Source organism: Lissotriton vulgaris, chromosome 4_1 (assembly GCF_964263255.1).
Source record: "Lissotriton vulgaris chromosome 4_1, aLisVul1.2, whole genome shotgun sequence".
NCBI classification, from domain to species: domain Eukaryota; kingdom Metazoa; phylum Chordata; class Amphibia; order Caudata; family Salamandridae; genus Lissotriton; species Lissotriton vulgaris.
Window position 1 is genome coordinate 547,168,038 of NC_141691.1, and position 19,279 is coordinate 547,187,316.

General features: G+C 44.0%; 1 protein-coding gene across 2 annotated transcripts in view; it reads right to left on the reverse strand.

The window, feature by feature from the left end:
- Positions 1-841: 841 nt before the first annotated feature.
- Positions 842-19,279, reverse strand: part of LOC147722229 (biliverdin reductase A-like) — a 279,271-nt gene continuing 260,833 nt past the window's right edge. Inside the window, exons 6-7 of one of the 2 annotated variants that reach the window (XM_086966810.1) lie at positions 8,228-8,399; positions 842-1,933 (exon numbers count right to left, since the gene is read on the reverse strand). In XM_086966810.1, the coding sequence (XP_086822936.1) occupies positions 1,678-1,933; positions 8,228-8,399 (428 nt within the window). In that variant the 3' untranslated portion in view covers positions 842-1,677. The remainder of the gene's footprint in view (positions 1,934-8,227; positions 8,400-19,279) is intronic. The other variant, XM_086966811.1, reaches the window with a different exon arrangement.

A 19,279-nucleotide genomic window follows, 5' to 3' on the forward strand; every position in this document is an offset into this window, starting at 1 on the left:
AGGATGTGTCTTTTCTACTGCCCTTTTAGAGAGGGGTTCTCCCGTTTTTACCTACTCGCCAAATAATTGAGTGTTTTCTTGTTGAATAGCACATTATAATAATCAGATCAAATGTGCACAATGGTAGTTTTTGAATCACTATCTTCTATATATGCTTTTTGTTTACTCCACCACATATTTCTCTCTAGTGAGTTACTGTGTTCAGAACACCTGAATAATCTCCGCTTGATTGATCACCTCATTGTACATGTTGGGCTTTATTACATGTATTACGGCCGGCCATCTGGGTTTTACAAAAGGCAAAACGTATTTGACAAGAAATGAGAAGGTGGAACTTGGTGTCGGTAATTCACTAGCATTGGGTGGAAAGCTATGCAAATAAAAACCTTCTCCTTCACCTGTGGCTTCATGAATTACATGAAAATCTTGAGCAGCCGGATCCATGTTTAGGGAGTGCAATTTGCCGATGAGAATATGATCACAGGCATCAGCTCTGTTTGTCCTGCCCCCTCCACCCCGCCCACACCCCACCACCACAGCTTTTGAATACAACAGAGAATAGAGAAAACACGTTAGTCTTTACAACTTTCTTTGACTGGAAAGCAGAGTCTGTTTGAGGCAATGATTGTTTACTTAAAATGTATACATCTGACTTTATATGAATGTGTATATATGGCATTTATCTTTATATGTGTGTATATATACATATATATAAATATATATATATATATATGTATATATATAGATAGATAACTAGATAGATAGCTAGATAGATAGATAGATAGATAGATAGATAGACAGACAAACAGACAGACAGACAGACAGACAGACAGACAGACAGACAGACAGACAGACAGACAGATAGATAGATAGATAGATAGATAGATAGATAGATAGATAGATAGATAGATAGATAGATAGATAGATAGATAGATAGATAGATAGATGGATGGATAGATAGATGGATATATAGATATATAGATATATATACACGCACACACATAGACACTTTAGGACTGCCCTTTCTAGGTGGCCCGACAATTTTATCTGTGGCTCAATATGGGCCCCTTTTCTTCCCCAAAGAGCTTTTGGTGAGCAGAAGAAGGTTCCTTCAAGCACCTCCTTCTACTTCTGCTTTCCTTCATGAGGCGATGCATTCAGATATTGTATGTATCCATTGCAAGAACATCTGATTCCCCTAAAACATATGTTACCAGAATGCTGTAGCCTAAATATCCTCTGACAAAAATATTGTGTCCTAAATACCTGTTACAAAAATGTCACCTGATTAGACTCAATAATAAAACATTGACGTCCATTGGAGTGGTATTTTTGCAGAGAACATTTGGGACACAATATTTATGTCAGGTGGTATTTCTATTATCAATATTGTGACATACAACCCCACCAACGGAATCAGGGGAGGCATCTCTAAGTAGAGTAGTTGGCATTGTATACGGTTCTCGCACCCAGCTCCTCTTAATGAAGTGTGCAGCAGCACAATTCCACCTAGAGTTGTTTAGTTAATGAAGCACATCTGCACCAAGCACAGTTGTTATGGCCCAATTGTTTGGATATGGAAGCGGCCCCTGATGAAAGTCACATGGTACCTGCGGCGTTCACCCGCACTTCAATGTCTATAAACAGCCATGTGCTTTCCTCAAAAAAGAGGGTTGCCTAGGTCTCACAAAGTTGTTTAATTTCATCAGCAAGCTTCAGGCACCTCAGGATGCGCCATTTTTCTGTTGCCAATTCTTCTCTGGATACCTGGCCCATAAGTTTCTTAGCAAATAGATTTTGGTCCTGCATGAAGATCCCGACTGCCGCCCTGGGTGCATCAGGAAGCTTGTCCAGGGTTCCTGACTCAAAGCAGAAGTTGATCTGTTTTCCACGTCTCAATCCAGGAGCTCTTTCTTCAATCCATGTCAATGGCCTGTGAATAGAAGGTAGGAGGGAAGGGGTATGCCAAGAAAGTAAGGGAGAGAGATATTCACAAAGTCAGATTGAGGGTATTTAATATCACAAGAAATTCAACAACAAATATCATGCAAGAGAGAGTGAAAGTGTAAATTACAGTAGTTGTGGCCATGAGGACACGCTCTCCTTCTCCACACCTGTGTCGATATTTCCATTTGTGTTAACCATACCAATTAAGGTGGTCAGCTAACACATTTGAAGTAGCATTCTCATCTCACATTTCCTGATTTATCCTACTGTTTTCAGACAAGGATTCAGAATGAGTCTGCGAAGAGGTGACAAGCAGCCCATGTGGAGTCATAGAATGGCTGGCCAGTTGCCCTGATGCATGGATGCACCCTGAACTTCAGTTACTTGCCAAACTGATTTGCACTTGTAGTTTAGGTGTTGAGCTACGCTTTTAAATTTAGTACAGGTACATTTGTAATTTTCTGGCTCCCTCATTTGATAGCCGCCAGGAGCAGCTGCCTAATACCCTTCAATCTTTCATGAAGCTATCATGGCTTTCATACTAAATTCTCTAATTTTAATGTACTGGTGATCTTAACCTTCATCCTGGAAATGCAAGTATGCCCCCACTCCAATCGTCATCATAGATCTTGAAACTCTTCAGTTGGCTCAGCTGGTCAAGAGACCCAATCATTGTGCTAGCCATACCCCTGATGCAGGCTTCTTAAATATCTCAGGGCTGGTGGCTACCCCAACCCAGCCCATGACATGAACAGATCATTGTGCTATTCCTTTATCTACACAGACCAAAACATCCCCCCAATCCTAGTTTACTGCACCTATTTACCACAAGCTCATGAAGGACGCCTTTTGTAATTCCCTATGTTCATCGAAATCCTCTCTGTGCCCTGATATTGAAGAGTGACTTTAGATAGTACACCATTAGTAGACCTCTGCATTAGATACATTAATTCCAATGACAAATATGCTCAAGCCTTTGCCCAAAAATTCTTCTCCGTGGTTTAGCTTAGTTTTGGAAGCCCATAAATATGTAAAGCTCTTGAATGAGCCTGGTTCAATAATCATGACTTGACTGCCAAAATGACTTATTTCACTACCATTAACTAATCTAAAATTCAACCAAGGAAATCTTTTCGATAGTGAAGTCTCTGATGGATCCTTCCTTCAAGGCTCCGATGGTTATTCTATCAAGAGATTACTGCAATGACTTAATCTATTATTATTCCAGGAAAATTGCTGAGATTTATGCTACCTTTCAGGCAGTTGCCAGGCATTCTGTGGCTTTATCCTTAAAGGTGCAAGGCCAGACAGAGGGCCCAGCTCTGGTAGCCTTCAATATGATCATGTTGGATACTTTTCAAAGCTTAATTATTATAATTATTAGAACATTGGAATGTTGGGAGCTCCATTGAAAACAATGGAGTGCTCTGGGCTTATAATGGCTGGTATAAGCCTGGAGCTCCAACATTCCAATGTTTCTTTGTTCACAGCTCTGGCTGTGAACAAAGGCTTCAGGGAACCTGAGGGAATTCCAAACCCCTCACAGTCCCATAAGGCTTTGTTTTTTTTGTTAGAACATTCTGTCCTCTAGTGACAGAATGTTCTAATAGCCTTATAGCCCTTCGTAGATGGGCTATACCGCTATTAAAGTCCCTCTCCCTTGTTAAAGGCCCTCGCCTTCGGCTCGGGGCCTTTAACGCTGGAGAGGGCCTTTAATAGCCGGTATAGCCCTCTACGGCGGGCTATAAGGCTATATTATATTTCTCCCTGTTCTCTGATTATCATAAAAAATCTTTTATCCCACTTAAGTCAACCTTCTCAATCCCTCCATTGCTACGGCTAAGGTCCCACAGTCTTGAAACCTGCAATTGTTGCTCCGCTACTAAAAGCACATTCTTTTGATCCCATCAAACTGAAGAACTAGCAAGCAATCTCCCTTCTTCCAGTCTTGATGAAGGTAATAGAAAAGTACATTAATTGCCTTTTGTCCCAATATCTGGATCCCCATAATCTACTCCATCCCTCCCAGTCTGGTTTCGGACATATAAACAGCACAAAGTCATCTCTACTGGGGTTAACGGAAGAGCTTTGCCAAACTTTAGATCAAGGCGGCTCTGCTGTACTCATCCTCTTAGATTGGAGTAGTGCGTTTGTGTTTCATAAGCTTCTTTTCAATAGACCGAGGAACTGTGGAATATGTCATGAGGCGTTGGATTGGTTTACATCTTTTCTAGAAGGTTGCTCTTTTAAACTCATCATAAATGTTTTTGGAGCGTTGTCTGCCTTTTGAAGCTAAACAGTGCTCATCATTAAGCCTCACACTCTTTATCAAATATGTCTGCCCATTAGCAGACATTGAGGAAGCAGTTTGCTACATATTCATTTCTTATGCAGATGGCATCAAATCATCTTGTCATTTCCACCCCACATGAAGAGTGAGTCTTCTCAATTCAAGCTGAATGAAAGTAGAATGGAGGTTTTGTTTGTACAGAACCAGCCCAACATGCAGGACCCTCAATGGTGGCCAGAAACTCTGGAGGGCATTCCAGCTTCCAAACCTGAGGTGAAAGATCTTGGTATCTAGTTAGACAGCCATCTAACCTTTGAACATCAAATTAAAATTGTCATCACCTCTTGTTTTAGCTTGCTCAGACAATTTAGAAACATCTTCTGGACTTTCTCGACCTCTGTCCACTTCAGGCTGTCATAATATCTCACCTAAACTATTGTATTTATTTATTTATTTAAAAGTTTTATAGAGCGCGAACAAGACCCTTGCAGGTATCAGAGCGCTTCACAGTAAAGAAGTGTATAGGCATACAAACAATAAAATAAACTGTAACGTAAGGATGGCATCAAAAGCAATTGACAAATCAAACATTTAAGGATAATAAGGACCAAGAGCTTCACAGTAAGGAAGTGTATAGGCATACAAACAATAAAATAAGCTGTAACATAAGGATAGCATCAAAAGCAATTGACAAATCAAACATTTAAGGATAATAAGGACCAAGAGGGTGGCAGCAGAGAACAATCAATGGTAAGAAGGGAAAGTCAAGTAAGGTGCGACACCGTACCGATTGGGTTTGATGGATGATGAAAATACATTGAAGGTAAAAACGACAAAAATAAGTGACCCCAAGCTGTACATGAAGGATTCAAGCATTAAATGGGTGGGAAAGAAGAATGGATAGAAGATGATAGTAAATTGATGGCAAAAACACCAACAGTACGTGGAGCAAGGCTGTACAAGTAAGATCCACAGTCATGTGAGGCAATATTTATGTGAATTTAGCTGTAAGGATGCTTTTTACTTCCAGTTTGAAGGGAGAGGAGGAGGGGTTCAGTCTTATTTCTGGTGGTAGGGCATTCCAGATCCTAGGTGCCATTCCAGAGAAGGAGCGGCTATAGGTTTTTTCTTTTTGAATTTTTGTGGTTTCAGAAGGAGGTTGTCAGCACTTCTTGTTGATCTTGAACCTCCAGATATTGTGACTTTTTGTGTGACATAGCTGGGCGCATTGTGATGTAGAGCCCTATGCGTCATGCAAGCTATTTTCAGGTGGATTCTGGCTTCAAATGGCAGCCAATTTAAAGATTTTAGATCAGGGGATGTGGGCCCTTTTTTTGAGCCAGTGATTAATCTTGCTGCCGCGTTGGTAGAGGCTCTTAGAGGAGCTGTTGTGGTCTAGGGGATACCGCATGAAGAGACGCGTTCATAGTCCAGTCGAGGTAAAACTAGGGCCTGAACCGCTATCTTGAAGTCATTGGGAGGTAGGAAGGGCTTCAGCTTCCTTAGGGTATTGATCTGAAAGTTTGCTCCCCTCTTTGCATTGCTAGTATGCTTCTGCATGTTGAGGTTACTATCCAAAGTTAGACCGAGTGATTTCGATGAGTCCACGATGGTTGGTTGAACATTAAGTGCTGTGAGGTGTTTTATCAAATTGTGCATAGTGGGGACTTTGGCGGGTGGGGTAATAAGTAGGAATTCAGTTTTTAAGGCATTCAGTTTGAGGTGATTCATTGCCAGCCATGATTTGGTGGTCTTAAGAGTATTGTTGAGTAAATTAATGTCGTCCAAGGTGTTGATTTTGAGGTAGAGTTGAGTGTCGTCTGCATACATGTGGAATTGCACGTTGGATGCTTGTAGCAGATCGGTGAGTGGTTCCATGAAGAGGTTGAAGAGTGTAGGGGATAACGAGGAGCCTTGTGGGACACCTAGCGTAACAGGAACTGGTTTGGATAGTGTGTTGTTGACTTTGAATTTTTGAGTCCGGTTATGTAGAAATTAGGTAAACCAGTCAAGTAATGGTCCTGAGAGACCCATTCTGTGTTTCAGCAGATCTATCAGGTGATCGTGTTTGACCGTGTCGAACGCTGAGGAAAGGTCTAATAGGATGAGGAGACATGCTTCGTTCTGATCGAGAAGTTGTAGTGCATCATCTATGATGTGTGTCATGGCTGATTCCGTGCTGTGATTGGTGTTCATTTAGGAGGTTGAAGTGGTCGATATGTTTTGATAGTTGGTGATGAGCACATTTTTCCAGAGGTTTGGCCAGGGTGGGAATATTGGAGATTGGGCGGTAGATGTTGAGGTCCGTAGGGTCAGCTGTGGGTTTATTAAGGATGTGAGACACTTGTCCTACCTTTAAAGCATCTGGGATGCATCCTTGTTGAAGTGAGCTGTTGATGATCTTGGTCCATATGGGTAGTAGCAAAGGTGTGAGGTCTTTGACCGCATTTGCGGGGAGAGGGTCCGTGAGGTGATTGGAAGGCTTCAGGGTACTGATAAATTTTCCTATAACTTTCTCAGTGTAGGGGTGAAAGTAAGACCATGCTGCGTTGTTTTTCAAGGTAAGCTTTGATGGGATTTGTTGAGATGTGTTAGGGGGTAGGGGGGGATTTGGTGAGGGGGCCAGAGTGAGAGGAGTACCCCGCCTATTTAAAATAAAAATTGAGCCTAAAGATCCATGTACCACCCATGACCAAGACTATAGGCTCAGAATGTTTCTACCCTGCCCCGTTTCCTTATTTCTCAATAATTTCTCAGATTTTAATTTTCCCTGTGTCCTCAACTGACATTTTGATGTAGTGCATTAGTGGATCCTTATATTGTGTGATTATTTCTTTAGTGGTTCCTGATGTTGCTATCAGTAAGTAAAGAACAAAGGAGTTTCATGAATTTATTGAAGATAATGAGGAAAGGGTAAAATGCCTGTAGACCCTCCCAGCAACAGTTTCTGGTAACCGGAGATTCCCATATGGATGAGGTAGTGACAGTTGGTGCAGTATGAGGTGAACCCTCGCAGAACTGTGCCAGCAAACCCCATGAGTATGATTAAGGCTTGGTGGCAAACTGTTTTGAATGCAGCACAGAGATCAAGCAGGGTTGAGGTGTCCATATTGAAGGGCTAAAGTTAAACAATTTGTGTAAATAGACATAATGTATCTCTGGTTGGAGGGGTTTATCCCTCAGGTGAAAATTTAGAATGTCTATGGGTGAAAAAAAGTATTCTGTGAGAAAGGGTGCTAATGAGAGAAGCCTTTACTTACCAGCTTGTTAGCATTATCTGTTACTATTTAAGTTGCTGTGGATATCTTTTTTTCTTTTTTTCATTGTCCTTATCTGATAGATGTGTTTATGTATGTGGTGGTACTTGTGTTGCGCAAACCAAGCTTGGCAGCGGCGCTGAACTTTAGGCTTGAATATCCATATAAACTTTCTGAGGCACAAGCTTGTCCTACCATTGGGGAGTTTGGGAAAATCCTTGGACAGAGGTTATTTGTACTTTGCCTGTAGGTTAGGGAAGATGATTAGGTGTAATACGCTTAGTGGTATACATCGCTGGACCTGCACAGAAGCTATATAATGTAATTCATCTTTCCCATGAAGTTGTGCACAACCTAATTAAAATGGTAATAAATCAATTAATGGAATCTCAAAAACAAAGCAATCTTTATAATAGTACTTGCACAAGACTGCTTCGAAGCCACATGTGCAGTTAAAATAAAAGTTATTTTCTTTTATTTCTTGATGACTCAACCAAATGGGTAGTGACCAGGTAGTAATGAGTACTCTACTCATATCTGATCATGTTTATATTGAGTGATAATAAATGAGTGATAAATACTTGTTTGTGTAATTCATGCCCCTTTTATATGTTTTCATTTTCACATAGATGTCCATATTTTGTTGTGTAGTGTAGTTGGAGTCAAACGTCCCTTAAAACACATCACCACTCAATATGTCTTTCACTTCCAAAATTTGTTGTCAATTGGTTACCTGTTATTCAAGGTCAGAAAATGTGCAGTCAGTTTAGAGTAGTTCTCCTCTTTTTTTTCCTCCATGGTGGCTGAGGTGACAGTGAGATCTCCAAACAGGTCAATCAACCACGTGAGACGGGCAATTCCACTGAAAGAGAGAAAGCCGGAACGCTGTTCATCCAGGGATCCACCTGAAGGATAAAATATAGTTGAAGCTCAGGAGTAATATTATATGTATGTGACAAAACACATTTGGGCATATATGAATAAGGTAAACACCCACAGTTGGTCAAGAAATAATATGGGAAGGACATGCAATTTGTGTTCATATTTGGGATGGCCCATTAACATCCATTCATTTCTGCAGTTACCAAGAAATGTTATCACTAAGTTACTGCAAATGATTGAATCTCATTTAATTTTCTGATTTGCTTTTTGGTGTAAGGATGGCTCAAAAGCAAATTCCTGTACAACATAAAAAAAATATGCAAAGTAATCGGAAAACAAATATAATTCTAAACTGGAATAGCATTCACCAAATACAAATCGAAGATTGTGGAAATGATAGGTGCCATCCATTCTGCTGTTAATGGGTTAATTTACTAGAACAGTCCTGCCTTTGGCACTCACCTGTAATGGTGAGGCGCAGTTCGTGAATATTAATCAGACCCTTCATCTTTTGTTTACATGAAAACTTTAGGTGGTTTACCTTCCAGTAAAATCTACAAGGCACCCCTTCCTGGAATCGAGCTGCTAGCACAAAACCAACACACTGGTCCTACCTCACACTTGGATCCGTTTTTATGGGAGACCATCATTCATTTTCCAGAGCAAGGCAATGAGTTCCACAGATTCGGGGGGTTGGGATTACAGAAGGCAACTCTGAGGTGCTACATGCTTTATATAATCCCCTCATCGTTGGGCATGCACCTCTCTGTGTGGCTAGGTAATAAAATTCCTGCCATTAGGTGAAGGGGGCGGCTTTATAAATCATGAGAATAAGACCAGCTCTTTCTCCCCGGTTGACGGAAGGGCTGGAGAGGATTATCTATTCTGTCACCTCACTAGTGGCATGACATATTACTTTACCATTACAACTGTCCATTACATGAATATGGATACAGTGGGATCTCTTAGTATGGGTGTTGTAGTTTATAGACGCGGTTTGAAATGCTCTTATTTATAGTTATAAGTATTGTGATGTTATATACATTACATTTGTACCCCTCACTATTTCTCCCCAAATGAATGTGTACAAAACTTGACTTTCTGAAACCTAGCTACTTCTACTATTGGGCTGGGAAGTTATATGTCGATTTGTTAAATGGCATCACAGTTATAAGCGAAGCAAAATCACTTTTTCAATAGAAAATCTGACCAAACCATAACTATAGTTGTTATTGTCTATATACATCTTGTCTAAAAAAACGAAAGTTTATACATGGTTAAAGTTTGTAACAATTTTAACACTGGTTTCACCATACATAAAAAAAGTCATTACATTTTTAAGTTAAGGTGCCACCTTCATCTTGTGCCCCATCCCTTTAATATTATGCCAACCTTATATGCTGTCCTTTTTATTACTTAAAGCGTGAAATGAGATGTAAATAAGTGACTGATTATGTTGTGTGATAAGGTGACTGAGTTCTTGGTGTAACGGTGAAAGCACTGTTAAATGGTGTCTGTGTGTGTACATGATGAATGTTGGAATACGATAGTGGGTATGTGGGTGTATGATATTTGTTGTGAGTATGTATCATCATGGGTATTTGGATGTAGAGATACAAATGTGTGGCCTAAGATTGTGTCTTTGTTGGTGTCTGATGATTGTCATGTGGGCATTTAATAGTGGTTCGGCATTCATTTGGGACCTTCTTTATGAGGCCTTATGACACTTGTGTGCCGCCGTTGTGTCACTTTTTGTGACGCACTGGCGGCGTAAATAATGAGGCATGTTGCGTCCTATCTACAGATGACGCATCTAGGCAGATGCGTCATTTTGACGTCCCTGCACCATATTATACCTCCACCAGGTTACCCCGCAAACAGCCTTGTAGAAGTGGTGCATTGATATCTATAGAATTTCAGTGCGCCACTTCTAGGACGCTACTGCTTCAATATCTTATGCCTGCTCATAGCAGGAGTAAGACTGACACAGGCCCTTTCACTAGGGGCTTGCACCATGTGAAAGGACATATTGCTGGAGTTGTGTCTGTTTTCAGACAGACTGCAGCAACATGCCACTTTTGTGCCTACAGATATTTCAGAAATACTGACGTATCTTTAACTCTTTGCAACATGGAGCGCGGTGCATTAAACACGATGTATCCATCCTATCACAAGGAGGGTGCAGTGAAAACTATTCTATCACTGTTTACACTCAGCGATGCAACATAAAGAGGCCCTGAATGTATTAACATGTCTGTGTGCTTGCCCGATAGGGACATGTAGGCATATACTGGTGGTTATGCAGAAATATAAGAGTGGGTGTGCAGTGACATACAAGAGATGTGACATTGAGTGGATAGCCACATAGGGATGGGTGTGCCGTCCTATTATGGTGGGTGGATGAATGTATGAAGATTGAAGTATTTGAATGTGATGGTAATTTTGTTAATGCATGATGTTGATTGTGTGGGATTATATAGGGTTGTATGTGTACGTTTGTGTGTGTGTGCTTGGTATTTTCTGTTTGAAATGTGTGTGATATTGTAAACAACAGAGTGCTGGTGATTGGAGTTTTAGGAAATGCTGTGCTTTTCTTTTATTGTATATGAATTATGCGACCCTATGATGGTGGGTGAGTTTGACATATGATGATGGTTGAGTGTTAGAATGGGTGTTTGTGTGGATGTATGATGGTTGATGTTGGGATACATGATGTTGCCTGCATTGACATATAATGGTGGATATGTAGCCATATGATAATGGTTGTGTCGATATATGACAGTGGGTTTGTTGTCATACAATGGTTGTTGTGTGGCGATATGATGGGGTGATTCTGCATGAACCAAAGTAAGGAGGAACTTAAGATGGTGCATTTAATTGTGTATGATGGTGGATATTATGATGCATGGTGTTCAATGTGTGGGTGTATTTTTCTGTATGATGGCGGGTGTGTTCCCGTCCCCAGCATTCCATCCTAGTGTCCCCTGCTTCATTATATACTTTTCTTGTACTTGCATCCCCTATGTGTGGCAATGTTTCCCTTGCAGGCCCTTTGTGCCATCATGCCCCAACCCTGCTGGCTCTGTTTACACTCACACCTTTGCAACATCTGTGTGTTTCCCTACCCTTGTCATTCCTGCATTGGGCCTGAGGACCCTGCATTACCTCAACGTGACCCCTTTCTGCCCTGAATCCCCTCTTTGAGCTCTCTTGCCCCTTGCACCCCTATATATCACCCCATATTATCTGCAGCTCCTGTGTACAACCCTACGCCACCTTTGCTGGTCCTCTGTGTACCCTCAGCTCCCCTTGCAGTCATTCTATATCAAGCACATGAGAGAGCGCAAACTGACCTAAATGTAGAAGTGCATCACACTTACACGTAGTAAGCACAAGTCATGAAGAGAAATGCCATGAGTGCTGATAGTATCTACATCTATATTCTGAAATGTGTAGTTAATATAGAGATTTAAGTAGAAATGGAACTAATGAAAAACTGTGTGAACTATATGACTTTAATAGACGTGATTATTCCTGAATCCATGTTGTGTAGCTGCTAAAATGTAAGATGGCATACGGTTAAACGTAGAACGAGGTAGGCCTCAGGGCCAGAGCTAGAAGGGAGGGGGAAGGTGGTTCATTTCATAACATGGATTGCACTAATGTTTTAGTAATAACGAATAGGCCATGATTTATAGATGTGTTTACCGAATAAATAGAATAAGAGTACTAACATGCTAATAATTAATGAAGAAGTTGAATGCTATAATCATTATGAGAAATGTTGTAGGGCTGGAATGTTTTAACGTTGATTTACACATACTAGTCTGGGCCGGGGAATGTTGCAACGCTGTTGGAAGTCTATGAGAATTGGGATTTTGGCTGCAGATGTCTGTCTGTAAGAGAAAAGGGGGTATTCAATTATAAATAATATGAATAGAGGTTTGTTCGGAAGACGGCCCAGACATGGAGGAGGGTTCCGGAATGTTTAAGGGGTATCAGCGGGCCGGAGAAGAGTCTGAGAAGCAAGGTCGACTCTAACCACAAGGCCTCATCATGGAAAAAGCCAGAAGCTACACCACGTGAGGGGCGTCTCACGAGGGGCGTCCTAAATGTTGTTGTATTTTTGTATTAGGCACAGCACCCCTGGGTGGAGTTAGAGCAGATGCCTGAGGACCCTTTAGAGAGCGGATGGGTAGGCAGAGAGGGGTCATGACTGGAGAACTATAGGTTTTCACCAAGAGACTGAGAGTGGGTGACTTCCCTTGGGGGTCATTCACTGCTGACACCTTTTGTTAGGTTGGGACCTAGTTAAGTAGGGATACCATCTAGATCAGGGTAGGGACAGCCTAACCTGTATTTTCCCTCCGGCTGTAAATGACTGAGAGATCTCAATACGTGTCTATGCTAATAGCCCTATTATTTTTAGAACTGGTTCTTGTAGTTTCCGTTGCTCGTCTGAGGGCTTTCAGAGAGCACATGTATGTAGTTGGGCCCGTGTATCTTGTAAATCTCATTCTGAGATGCTTGTACCTGCAGCTTATCTTGACTTTATAATAAATCTTTGAAAGCTAGAAGTTGTTTGTGATCTTTTGAAGCGGAGTCCTTTATTGGGTGAACTAACTTGGTAAGAGATGCACTTTCTTCCCTCAATGACAGGCAATAAAGGTTCAGTCGACCAGATCGGGGTTTTAGATCAATAGTGATAAGGTATCGATCAAAATCTCGCCCTTCCAGTTGGTAGCTATAGAGGATGGTTGCCTTCTTGAGGAAGGTGATCTAGGCCAGGTTAGATTACCCCAAGGCCCCTAGAGATCGATGACCGGAAGAACCGCTCGCCGACGAAGGTCCGGATGATGTGAGACGGAAAAGCAGCAGTATCGGTCGAGAGTGAGTATAAAGGGTCATGCGTGCTAGATTGCGGTGTTTTTGTGTTGTATCTATGTTGTAATGTCTGGCGGAGTTGAATGCCTGTAGAGAGACTGTGAGACAGGTTGTGAGCGCGCACAACCGGTGGAAATCTTAAGTTCAAGGAGAGCTTAAGTGGTTCGGGTGTGCCGGACACCCAGAGTAATTGTCAACTAGTGTGAAGGGGGGTCATGAGGTACCATTGATCACCCGAAGGACCGAGATAGGGGGAACGTAAGAGTGAGTGCGTGAGTAACGGACGCTGGACGGAAGTTACTGTGTGTGTAAAGAACCTATCAGAGAGACGATAGACATCTCGTCAGTTGTGTTGACAATTACAGATAGACTGTGGACGTACAGTCGAGGGAAGTGACCGCTTGGTCGGAAGTAGTCATTTTTCAGAGTATGAATGGGACGCATGCATGACCGCGAGGAGAGCTGAGAAAGGAGGGGTGCTGCTGCGAAGCGGAGACTAGTGACGTCAGAAAGTGCCGCGCTGGGATTGGCCGGCCGGTGAACGACCGCGCTGCGATAGGCCAGCTAGCACAGCCGCGCTAGGATTGGTGGATTGTCATCAGGAAGTAAACAGAGTATTCAAGCTGGAAATTGTGCGCATAATTATGAAGTGTTTTAAATGGTTAAGAGCGCTGTTTAAAAGAGAGAGGCGGGGATCGTATGAAGGGGAAGAAGCCCCGCCGGAGGGTACACCAGCTCGTTATATGGGGACAAATGTTGGGCTGCATACGATTCTGTGGATCTCAGAGTGGAGTAAGATTACAGACGGAAATGAGGAACTCACGTTCCCGAAGTACGGGACGTTCAGATTAGAGGTGCTACACAGATTAAAAGCAATTATGACTTCAACGAGACCCTTGCCTAGACCGACCCAGTTTGAAGCCCTTAATGCATGGATTAGGGCAGCGCATGAAAAGAACATGAACAGACGGCAAGAAAGAGTGAAACGTTCGGTAAGGGCAGTACAGGATGCCAAGTGGGATGCGGATGCTAAAAGATGGAGGGTGCATAACATGGAAGTAAATAAATTATATCCAGTGTTAGAGATGCCCGGGAACAAAAGCCCCCTAGAAGAAGATGACGAGAGCGAGACAGAGGACAGCCTGATAAACAGATTATTGACAGACAGGCCACCCCCGTATAACAGAGCAGGGGGAGATGTTGAGAATAGTGAGAAGGGGGGGGGGGCAATGCAGGAGAGCATAGGCCGCTTCCCAGTCCCGATTGGGATCCCACTGCAAAGAAAGAACTGTCCCAGCCTAGCCAGGTGCAGCAGGTAGTCGGGAGGTTTGTGGTGCAAAGGCCGCCAGAGACGGAGTGTGCCACATCCTACGCATTACCCGATGCACTACAGGTACCTGTTACCATAGGTCCTATAGTATCGATATATGACCCAGAGAGGGCAAGAGGGGAAGAACGGGTACGGAGGGACAGAGAAAGAGCAGAGATGGCAAGGAGGAATGATACGATCAACTCCCCAAGCCAGTTGCCGATACCAAGAGAGTGGAGCACCCCAGTACACACCGCAGGGGATCTGGGGGACATTAGATGGCCGGTGGAGATGAGGGGATCAGGACGGAAATCCTTTCAGGAGTTAAACGAGTACATGAAGAAGTGGGATGAGGCAGTAGAGGCTCACAAGAACATCATAACTGCGGAAGCTGAAAGGGAAAGTCAGGACAGCAGAGCCCGGACTCACTGCGGGGCTGAAGAGAGTAGCCCGGAGTGGGACGGAAGGGAAAGGGATAGGAGGGGAGTCACCCATTGGGCCCGGAGTGGAGGTAGATCAGACCTGGAGAACAGGGATGCAGGAAGCGGGGGGGTGTCTCGCCCAATACGTAGTGATGAAGACAGGAGGGCTCGGGAGTACAGAGACAGCTTTAAGTGTATCCACTGTGTGCCCGGCAACAGAGAACAGAATGAGAGTTGCGAGAGGTCGCACCATAGTCCCTGTGATGACGGGCATGAGCGCAGCCCAGGGAATATGGGAAACCAGGAAGGATCGTATCAGATACTGAGTGATACGAGGCCAAGAGAGAATGGAGACCGAAGGGAGAATAGCAGAGAGTCCTACTGTGAAAAGAGAGGAGAGAATGGACAAAGTAAGATAGGGGGTAACAGGCCCGTGTTCCATCACCTTCCAAGATCGGATGGCCGAGCATGGGACCTGGAGAGATGGGAGCAAGAGAGAACACTCCCCAACTCTCCCGAACCCAAACGTAGGGCCCGGAGTTGGGATGGGAGAGAAACCTGTGAACCTCCCTCGAAGGAGTTATTGCGAGCAGAGATAAAAGCCAAAAGACTCGATGTCTCCAGCTTAAGGTCAGATCTGGATGACATGGTAGACGGTACCCTGCCCTTAGAAAGAATGGACATGTATGAGCAGGATGAAATTCTGTTCATGGCAAAAGACGTAACTCGAAAGGCGAGGACAATCCATGAGAAATTGGTAGAACTAGCAGGCAAATATATGGTGGACCTGTCAAGAACCAAGCATTACAGGGCAACCACAGGCTACATTACTCAGACCGAGACCTAGATGAGAGGAGAACCATCGGATTGAAAACACACATAAGGGAGCTGATCACTGGAATAAGGACATGGAGGGCACTGGATAAGTGGGAAGAGAGGTGGTCCAAGAAAGGGACCGTCAGGAGAAGCACACTTGGTATGACACCAGGAGGACAGCAGGGAGTAGAGACATACCCTTTGAGGGAAGTCGCAAATGGGACCTATGTTCACGTCCCTTGGAGTAGGGGAGATTTAGCTGCTTTTACCACCTCCTTCCCCAAACTGCGGGAAAACCCAGTGGAGTGGTATAAGCAAGTTGAGAGATTCGTAAAAATCTCAAAGGTCCTATGGATAGATTTGAACACGCTGTTTGACATTGTAGTGCCAGGAGATTTGTGGACCGCATGCAAGGTTAGCGCTGAGTGGCCCACCACAGAGCCCGAGAGAGATGCTAAGACTAATGGGCCGTCCGAGAGTGTGATGGCAAAATTCGAGAGAGTAATGACTTGGCTGAAAGATAAAGTGCCAATGCAAGACATAGATTGGGTAAAAATTGACCGAACAAGACAGGAACCCAAAGAGACGGTTCACGAATTCTATGAGAGGTTGCTAAAGGCGTTTAAACAGTATAGCGGTCTGGATGTAATGGATCCAAAGGACATAGGGCAATTTGTGTCAAAGTTCGTCTTGGGCCTGAGACCGGATATTAGTTTAATGATACAGCAACACTTGATTTGTTGGCAAAATAAACCCCTAGACGAAATACTGAGGTATGCCAGGTATTGCTGTGATGAGATAGACTCCAAGGCAAAGAAACTAAAGGAGAAACTGATGGTGGTACAGATGCAGGCAGCTGGGAAGGGGGGACAGCAGCAACAGCAACCAGGAGCAGGTACTGGAGGAAAGAAACAGTACAGTCAGAACAAGGGCAATGAGGAGAACTCCACCTTTAGACCCAGGATAGATATAGCTGCCTTAAAGAAAACAACTAGGTGCCACCAGTGTAACGAGGTGGGGCATTGGAAACGCGAGTGTCCCTATAATGTTGAGATAGGAGACCAAGAGGTAGAAGAGGAAGAGACCCAGAGTGCGCCTACAAGAGGGGTAACGCAATACCAGGGAAAGGTGCTCAAAGGGGGGGGCCCACCTCCCCGAGCTCAGTTCCCGCAGCCACCCAGAGTAGGGACCATGGGTAAGACGTATAGACAGATGCCCTTGTTTGTAGGAGGAGAGGAGTGCTATTATGTGGACCCACTAACTGGACAGAGAGTGGAAAGGGAAGACTGCACCCTCGGGGCAGCTCTGGAGGTAGACCAGAGGGGACCCTATGTTGAGGCCGAAGTGGCAGGGTTCCCCACGACATTTCTAGTGGACACAGGAGCCACTCGATCCACGATCAGGTCAGCCGCAGTGCCAGGCCTGCCCATGTCTGGAGAGACCATACAAGTGGTGGGGGTCGCTAACAGGAGAATGACCAGTCCTCTGACTGAACCTGTGCAGGTGAAAATAGGGAAGTACAGTGATGAGCATCAGTTTGTGGTTTGCGATTCTAGTCCTGTATGTCTGCTAGGAAGAGACCTTTTGTGCAAATTAAATTGCACCATATACTGCACACCACAGGGAGTGGAGGTATTGACTAATGACGATGATGCTGACTTTAAAGTCGCAAATTCCAGAATATGTGTGGAATTGTATCCCACTCTGACAGTAGACGAGCTCCCCTGGGATCTGAGAGAGACAGTAGCTCCAGAAGTGTGGGATTTCACTGGGGAAGAGATTGGGTTGGTGAAAGGGGTGGACCCAGTGAAAATTGTAGTGAAACCGCATGCTGAGTTTCCAAGAACACCTCAATATAAATTGACTCCAGAAACGATTGCAGGCATAAAACCCGTGATCGAATCCATGATTAAGCAGGGAATACTGAAGGAAATCGTGGGTAGTCCATGTAACTCCCCGATTATGGGGTTGCAGAAACCAAATGGGAAATTCCGGATAGTGCAGGACCTCAGGAAGATTAATAACATAGTCGTTTCGTGTTGTCCAGTGGTACCGAATCCATCAGTGATACTGTTTCAGATACCGTTCCAAGCAGAATGGTTCACTGTAATTGATCTTTGTCAGGCTTTCTTCTCGATCCCTCTGGACGAGGAAAGCCATTTTCTTTTCGCATTTAAGCTGGAAGGTCGCGTCCTAACATGGTGTCGTATTCCTCAGGGGTATACAGAGAGCCCATCGATCTTCAACCAGCTTCTAAAGAAAAATCTTGAAAGTCTAGTGCTGCCCCAGAGGTCAGTTCTGGTCCAGTACATAGACGACCTCCTTGTGGCGTCAGAAACAGAGGAAGCTTGCAGGGAAGACTCTATTGCTTTGTTAAATCACCTAGCTAAGAATGGGCATAAGGTGTCCCCGGGAAAATTGCAGTACTGCCTGACAGAGGTGCAGTACTTGGGACACAGAATTGAGAAAGGTAAACGAAAAGTGTCACCAGACAGGATAGAGGCCATCATGAAGATGAATGCGCCTAAAACACAGAGAGAAGTCAGGATGTTCCTAGGAATGGTGGGATATTGCCGACAGTGGATTGCAAACTTTTCACTGAAAGCAAAGCCCTTGCAAAAACTGACGCACAAGGAGGTGAGCGACCCGGTACCATGGGACAAAGACTGTTTGATGGCGTTCCTGCAGCTGAGAGAGGACTTGTGTCGTGCTCCGGCTCTGGGAATGCCAGATTACGATAAACCATTCTTGCTCTACTGTTGTGAGAGAGAAGGTTGCGCGCTGTCTGTGTTAGTCCAAATTCATGGGAATGCCCGTAGACCAGTCGCTTATTTCTCGGCTACTTTAGACCCAGTAGCCGCAGCGTTGCCCGGATGTCTCAAATCCGTTGCCGCAACAGGTGTCAGCATTGAGAGGTGTGAAAATATAGTCATGGGGCACCCGTTAGAGGTGCATGTGCCCCACTCTGTTGAATTGTTGATGACCAGGACCAAAACACAGCATCTGACGAACAGCAGGCTCACGCGCTATGAGCAAGTCATTCTTGCTGCAGAGAACGTGACCCTCAGGAGATGCTCTGTTTTAAATCCTGCTACCTTGATGCCACTTCCAAACGATATTGAGGATGATGATGAATGTACAGACCATGACTGCCTCGATGTGACTGAACTATGCACCAAACCAAGACCCGACATCGTAGATGAGCCACTGACTGACCCAGATGAAATTTTCTTTGTCGATGGCTCATGTGTAAGAGACGAAGTTGGGCAGTTGAGAGCAGCTTATGCTGTTTGTACAATTACTGGAGTTGTGGAAGCTGGATGCCTGGAAGGAGTACACTCCGCTCAGGTAGCCGAGATTATTGCCCTGACGCGTGCCTGCCTGGCAAGCAATCAAATCCGAGTCACCATATACACTGACAGTCAATATGGTTACGGGGTAGTTCATGATTACGGGCAGTTGTGGTCTCAAA